At 36.6% G+C, this 8,078-nt stretch overlaps 1 protein-coding gene across 1 annotated transcript; it reads right to left on the bottom strand.

Moving 5' to 3' along the window:
- Positions 1–220: 220 nt before the first annotated feature.
- Positions 221–7,844, bottom strand: LOC120163166 (receptor-like protein 4). The gene is given in 9 exon segments (XM_039173165.1): positions 221–772; positions 1,748–1,956; positions 2,857–2,934; positions 4,036–4,104; positions 4,537–4,605; positions 5,246–5,317; positions 5,745–5,898; positions 6,610–7,650; positions 7,733–7,844. Coding segments are annotated over 9 exon segments (1,887 nt in total). The 5' UTR covers positions 7,818–7,844; the 3' UTR covers positions 221–662.
- Between the last annotated feature and the right edge of the window lie 234 nt (positions 7,845–8,078).

Consider the following 8,078-nt stretch of genomic DNA (forward strand, 5'->3'; position numbering starts at 1 on the left):
AAATAATTATCAAATATCATAGTATTCCTCCTCCTTCAAATATTCTAACACAATTGCCAAAAAATTATTCCAGCCCTTACAACGGAGACATCTTCTCCTTCAAATTCACTTTCAACCATTGATCGAAAGTTTTATTTTATTGATTTTTGTATTTATTTATTGCATTACAAAGCAGCGTTGATGCGGTCACCCAAGCCAACAATAAAATACAAACCCAAAATCTAAAAGAAAAGAACCAACTTGTACAGCATGCTTCATATTTTCTTTTACAAGGAAAACACAAACCCAAAATTCATAAAGAGAGACTGAATATTGCGATTAGAATCAGCTAAAAATGCCTTGGCCCTCTTCCCATTACATTACTGCTGCCATTTACCTAAAACTTCGTGCATTGCAATGCTCACCAAATTTCACAACAACAACAAAAAAGAGGGGGGGTTATGACTGACACATACACTGACCTTATCACCTTTGCATTTTATAAGACCCCATTTTGTTGAATAAATCCAAATCCACCAACTCCTTTATGTCTTATTTCATGGTATAATCTCTCTATAATTGCATTGCATGGGTCACCCTCTAATCTAAGATATATGGCCTCTTGGTGAGTGAGTGAGTGAGTGAGTGGGCAACTATGAAAACCAAAGCTGGTTGGGTGGCAACTAATGAGGATTAAGGGGAAGTGATGTCATCCCCTTGGCGTGCTGACTCTCCATTTCAAGAACCATCAGTGACTTCTGTCGTTGGTACCTGTTCCTCTTTGCAGCAAGTGCTGCCAACCGCCAACAATCAGTTTTTTCACACAATCATCATCAATATTTAAGCATAATGCATATTAGCTGTTAAAATAAAAGGATCTTCACATTAGAAGATGTGGCAGAGCATTTTTTCATGCACTCTAGCGTACAACAGAACATTAGAAAGTTGGTATGACTCCTCTATTATGCAATAAATTTTAAGTTCTGTAAAAATGTAAGAATTGCTATGGGGAAGATGCCAATGGACATTGCCAAAATGGAATCCAGTCTAGAACGAACATTAGAGGAAATTAGCATCTTCCGGAAGAGTTTTTTTCTCTTAAACTCCACCTAGTGGGAATCAAACATCAAACCTTAACATGATTTACCACAACCATAAAATTCTTAATCGTAATAAATAATTAAATACATACACAGACTTTGCTTAAAATGTTTCACTTGGATACATCTGATTTCAAACCACGTACAGCTTCCATAGAGGATAAAAAACACTCCGGTGAGTGAAAAACAACAATCACTTTTCATAGACTACTTAACAAACGTAACCCCCCCCCCCTCCCAGCAATAGTCAAACATATCATGTCCAAAAACTCCCGGTTCGTCTTATTGAATTCCATTTCTAACTCAATATTCAAAGCATATCTTTCCATGAATCATAACCCCGGGTTGATATCAGTCAAGACTCCAATGATGGATCTAATGAAGTTTAGCTTTCAGGATTGGGAAATTTCTAATATGTTTTGAAGTAATTTATAGCTTCCAAAACAGGAACAAAATACACAGGTTCTAAAGTCCATTAGTTCAACGGCAATGATTAATTTACCTTTAAACTTTTGGAGTCGGGAGTGCAGTACTAGCCTATCAGTTGTAATTATTGTTAAAATATATCAAAGGGCAGGCAATGTGATGACATCATAAATGTATATCAAAGCTAATACACATCAAACAGAGGCAACTGATAAAAACTGAACTTCTGAGATAATACTTACATATTAATTCTGAAGGTAGACCAAAATCATAATCATTTCTACCCCGCCTGATACAGAATATGTAGATCACCAGTAGCAGCACAGCAACAAAAAGGAAGCATGATAAGCCTATTGCAATTTTACCACCTTTAGATAAATGACCATGCTCCCAAAACAGAGGACAATCCGGTAAAGGAGGAACTCCACACAATCCTTTGTTACCAGAGAGACTAGAAAAAAAAATCAAGATAACTGAGTACAGATACTGCATAAAAATATAGCTATTTGTAAAATTTGAGTTGGCAGCTTTAGGCTTATATTTGGCAAATACAAGATTCCATTTGATCAATGCTTTAGCTATTTCTTTTCACTTGCATCAACCAAAGGAAAACCTAAATTGATCAGTCCTAAGGATTCAATCATGCCATCTAACCCAACGAATTCTTAGTTACCGGTGTAAATAGTTCAAGTGTGAGCTACATATGTTCAGTTCAGTGAATACTACTACTCATTCAGTATCAAACACAAGCTAGAGTACCGAGTTTGAGCAAATTTGACAATATTAAACCCATTTCAAGCAATTGTTGACCCTAATCAAGCTTTCAAACTAATAAGACAAGATAGTTCCCTGCAAGCAAGTTAAATAGCCCTGGTAGTCCATTCATTTATCATAATCCATGAGTTCCTTTTACCTCTATTGTTATTAATTTGTGGAGGATTGTCCAGCTGCAATATCAGACCAAAAGTAATGTTTCAAGCAATTTTATCAAAATGTAGGATATAAAACGAGGGTCGTTTTTAATTCAATGGAAGAGGAAAGGTAGTCATGAGATTCTACAGCTAAGATGAAGAGGGAAAATAAGAAATCAATTTTCCACCAAATTGGAAAGAATAAATGAAATCATGGAATCTCCTCTAAGGAACTACACTAGTTGAACAGAGTGATGAAAAAGGTACATAAAAGGGGAAAAGTTTGCAGATGCAAACAGTTGAAATCTAATATGCATGCAGAAATGATAAAGGCAAACGATCAACATCTATATGCATGTGAAACAAATTAAAGAAGATAATGATTTCTCCATACTAAAGACATAATAAAGAACAAATAAAAAAGCATTGCCGTTACGTACTCAATGGTTCCTCCGTGCACACCAACAGAATAAAGTTCCTCTGGTACTCGCCCTTCCAATAAGTTATTGTTAAGTCTCCTGAGAAATGCATACCCAAATAGTAAAATGTTAAATGGCAAATAACCATGCGATAGGATTATATGGAAACATGTGAGGGTGAAAGTCTAAATAGTCTCTGTTTAAAAAAAAACAAATAGCCAATTTGGCTCAATTTTCCAAAAACATCAGGAAATAGGTAGAAATATCACTCCTAGTGTCCACAACATTCTACTCAGGCCACATGATCTACAATGGACTGAATGTTGGGCAACAAAGTATCAACTACCCCCAAAAAGAAAAGAGTTGTTGTGATGATAATGCCAGTTTTGTCAAGGGCGCAAGGTGCACTCTAGGTGCTAGAACCCTTATATTGCCTCAGTGCAAGGTGCAAATAATGCGTTAGCCTGAGTGAAGTAAAGCAAAATATGTATATGTAAGTTTTTTGTCTGTGCATACATATAAATAAGGCTTAATTTTTATAATAAAGTGTGGTCTAATTTGTCTACAAAACCTGCAATTTTTATTGGTTAATATGCATGAATTTCTTATGGTAAATGTCTGTTGTTGAATGTTCAAATATTGAGAGGTATAGAGCTTGATATTATCCCTTTCTTACTAACAAATTATAAAGGTACATTAAATGAAAAAAAGTGATTAAAAGGCTAAAGATAACTTCAATCAGGTGGGCTCTTTTATGCCTATCGCCTTACAATGAAGCATGCCTATGTACACCAGGCGTGCCTAGGCACACGCCTCGACAACACTGGATGTGTACACACAATGGGAAAAGGGGCGATAAGTATACAAGGGAAAAGGAGGAACTTGCATCCACTGAGAACAAAGTTAAAGAAACATGTTTAATGCGGTTTGGACATCCAAATAAAGTGGAGCTCATTTTTACTTGGCCTACTAAAAATATGGCCTTAAACAATTGAACAACCATGCAGTATGATCATAGCCCCACATTGTCAGAAAAGGTTTAGCACATCATATTTATCAAAATCATATTGAGATATTGCAATTAATCAACCTTTAGACAATGAATAAAAGAAATCATAAGAAGCATGTACAGAACCGTTATGTATCAAGAAAATGAAAATGTGTTAAATTCTCAAAAAAAACAGTAGGAACAAGACGTACACAAGCTGCAGATTTGAAGATGTTAAACTTTCTGGTATGGAACCTGAGAATTGATTATTTGACAAATCCCTGCACAAATATACAAGTCAAAGGCAATACATTAAATTCGAGAAAAAAGTTGACTCAAGGATCTGATGATCGAAACACCATCTTGCAGAAACATTGAAAAAGCAAGATAGGGGACAGAGAAGTAATAGTTCATTAAAAATATCAATCTCCAACTACCCTATAAAAACTAAGACCATACGCACAATGAAAATGAAAATAGATTAACTACGATTAAACAATATTTTTTGCTAGTTGAGAAAAAATCAATGTAACAGGAGAGAAAACTGGCTACAGAAAAAGGCTGTTACAGAAGTCTACACAGAACAAACTGTGATTAAACAATATTTTTGCTAGTTAAGGGTAAAAAGAACACCTAAATGCCAGAAAAGTGAAAGAAAGACTGTTATAAGAGTCTGCAGTGCACTTCAAATTAATGAAAGAATTAGGACTTACAGTCGTGCAAGGGACTTTTGTCCAAGCCCAATTGGTAGAGTGCCGTCCAGGGAATTAGTGCTGAGGTTCCTGAACAATTTAAAATATATATACAACTTTCACAACAGGACAAGTAATCAAAAGGAAGCAACAATGAAGCGGTGGTTCTGCTGTGCGGCCAGGAAATCTAAGGCTAATTTACAGCAGATTTTAACCTAAAATGTTACCATGTCTACTCTAAAAAGTTACACAATTGGTAATAATTTCGGTTACAACCGATAACGTTACATTGCGGCGTTTAACCTAAAATGTTACCCTGTCTACTCTAAAAGGTAACACAATTGGTAATAATTTCGATTACAACCGAGAATGTTACATGAGCTTCTTAATGATAACTTTTTAGGTTGCAACCAGAACAGTTATGCAATTTACATGATTTGTTATGGAGAACGTAATATTTTCGGTTTCAATCTAAAATGTTACCCAGTTTACTCTAAAGAGTTACGCACTTGATAAGTTTTTCGGTTACAACTGATTGCGGCCTTTTTTTAGCCTTATATTAACTGGTTGTATTTTAGACTCCCCCACAATGAAGGACTATACAAGTTATGTGTTGAGTGCTCCAAGTGTAACAAGTTAGAAAGGTAATCATGCTTAGTAAATCATTTACTACTCATATCTTCACTATGTATATATGATGTTGAGTAGAAGGCTAGCAGCTAATACTTACAGGCTTATCAAGTTTGAAAGAAGACTAATCTGCTCACTGATAACCCCCTTCAAGCCTTGACTTCCAAGTTCTCTGAAATATGTGCAAAGGCAATATATGCAATAAGCATTTAAAATATAAAATGTTGGCTTTGGTACAGTTACAACGCTTCAGTCAACTAAAAATAAATTACTGTCCCAAGTGAAGTGCAGATTTAAAGTATTTTTTATTAAATGAAAAAGTCATGCATAAAGAAATCTTAGTAAATCTAATGTAGAAGTGTTTGACTTTTCCTTCTCTCTACAATGTTTTCATTTCTCTTAAATATTACCTTCTTGATCCTCTTGTATCACATCTCTTATTCGGAGTCTCCTTCGCAAAATAATTCCTCTGACCAAGAAATTACTCCATCTCTAATCTCCTATTGTTATCAAATTTTACTTTTATCTTTACTTCTATTCAAATTTTATTTGATTCAAGTATGAAAGTTTTGTTCATTGAATAAAAGCAAAGACGGGACTTACATTTGAGTTATGAAAGGCCTGTTCCATTCTTGTTAGTATGACATGTAACTCCTTCCCAAGCATCCCAATCAGTAGGAGCACATGGATCACCATTCCACCCCATTCGGTCAGGAACACGGAGAGAATCTTTCAATGCTTTCATCGCGACCACTACAAGATTGCCACATAAGTAAACATCCATTTAAAAAATATATATGTATCCTAACCACTTTTTAGCACAAACATTATTTACATGTGAACTTTTTCTACATATTCATTTTCAAAACCAAGAGAATTATTGTTTCTTCCAAGAATCTGATCCTTCAAAGTCCTGATCCTTAACACCAACCATAAACATAAGGCCTGTGCAAGGATCTATTCAAGTTTCCAAAGAAATTAGAACAACGACGAACAAATTTTCTGATTTTTCTGTCTGAACTGACAAATTTATCAGTGATATATAAGCTTTCAAACCCACTCAATGAATGGATATGATGACTTGACCATCCCTCGTGAGTGATTATATTAATAACATATCTTACGGAAATTTTCATCAACACAGCCTCAAAAAAATGCTATACAATGTTAGACTATTGAAACTAAACTACGAGCAATGCTTTAACATCTACTTAAAACACCAAACTCTTCACTTTTCATTTCGAGAACTCCAATCCCCCCCCCAAACCCACACCCACTTTAATATAACAATAGTTATTATAGTCATAAAAAATAGAGAGAAGTCAAATTGTTTCTTCTAAAACTACCCAAAAAGTCTAATTTTCCAGTAGAAGAAACTAATCAGTTCAATGAACAATCAAACTCGCATAAGCAACTTCAGTTCGGCATGCATATTATTAAAAATAATAAATTCACTATTTTTACCTTGCTCAGGAACCGTGGCCAAATCAGCTGGAACCATGGCGTAATTTTCAAGTCCACAGATCAAAGGAGCCCCTGCCACGGGCAACAGCTTCACATTCAACACAGAATTGCTCAAATTCTTCTCCGTATAATTTAAAGCGTAGGCCGCGAAGCTCCCGACTTCCTTGAATATATCCATTCTACTCACATTCTTGTCGTTGACCAGCACATCGAACACTCTCACCCCTGCTTTTTTAACAGTCGAATCAATCTCCGCAAAATGAAACCACAGCAAGTAATCAAGCTTTGCATCGACAGGTAATTCGTATTCCAAACCGCCGTCAAATGTCACCGCGGATTGATACAATTTCATCGGGAAGTAATTCGGCGCTTGCTCGGTACGAGTTATTTTTTCTTTAGTGGTTATAATCCTAGCTGATCTCGAATTGGCACCTCGATAATCGGAATCGGATTGCCAGGAGCGGCCGAAGGTATCCGGGTCAGATGTGAAACCAGGACCCCATTGTGATGAACCAGGAGAGAGTCTTCCGTAGTTGACCAGAATATAGTTATCGCCCAAACCAGCGGAGTCGTACGACAAAGGATCGATCTGGATGACTTTGAGAGAAGCAATGATGGGAGGGTCAGTGGCAATGCTGTAAAAACAGAAATCGAGTTGACCGTCTTTGACGAAGGCGAAGAGATCGGAGTAGGCGCCATCGCGAGCGAGAGTCTCGGGCCAAGGGGAGCTCCAGGAAAATACGAGAGTGCCCTCGACGGAAGCGTCGAAGGAAGGGGAATGGGATTTGCCGTCGTAGTTGTCGTAAACAGTGAATGTACGAATGTAGTAACGGCCAGGAGGTAGAGGGATATTGTAGCAGTTCTTCTTACCGGAGGAGAGAGGGAAGTAACGGAGGGTCTTCTCTTGTTGGAGACGGAAATGAAGGGGCTCGGAGACCATGGCCGTGGAACCTCCGGTGAAGAAATCGTCGGCTAACCACGAGATGTTGTAGGAGTCGGTGGAAGGAGAGGCGCCGCCGCAGTCAATGTGGAAGCTAGTGTCTGCAAATAAAAAAAAAGACAAAATAAATAAATAGCAGATAATGGGTGAGAAAAGAGAAAAAATGGGTGAATTGCTGCTTACTGTAAGGCGAGGGAAGAGGGAGAGAGGAGGAAGAATGGAGGAGGAGAGCGGAGGAGAGCAGGAAGAAGAAGAAGGGGAAGGACATGGTGAATGGAAAGAGAATGCGAATCAGATTACTTGGACATTCAGACTATAAAGTTGGAGTAATTACTAGAAAAAGTTTACATAGTAAAAGAGGCCGTGATTAGCGCACTCATCTTCTTCCTACCACCGTCAACTCTTTTCTTTTATTTATTTATTTTATACTTTTTTGAAAATAAAATGATATTATTTTTTGAAATTAAGAAAAAATAGATTTTTGTTAAAATAGAAAGGTGAAGTGTAACAAATATTACAAAATCTAACA

Source organism: Hibiscus syriacus, unplaced genomic scaffold, assembly GCF_006381635.1.
Source record: "Hibiscus syriacus cultivar Baekdansim isolate YM2019G1 unplaced genomic scaffold, ASM638163v2 tig00111427_pilon, whole genome shotgun sequence".
NCBI classification, from domain to species: domain Eukaryota; kingdom Viridiplantae; phylum Streptophyta; class Magnoliopsida; order Malvales; family Malvaceae; genus Hibiscus; species Hibiscus syriacus.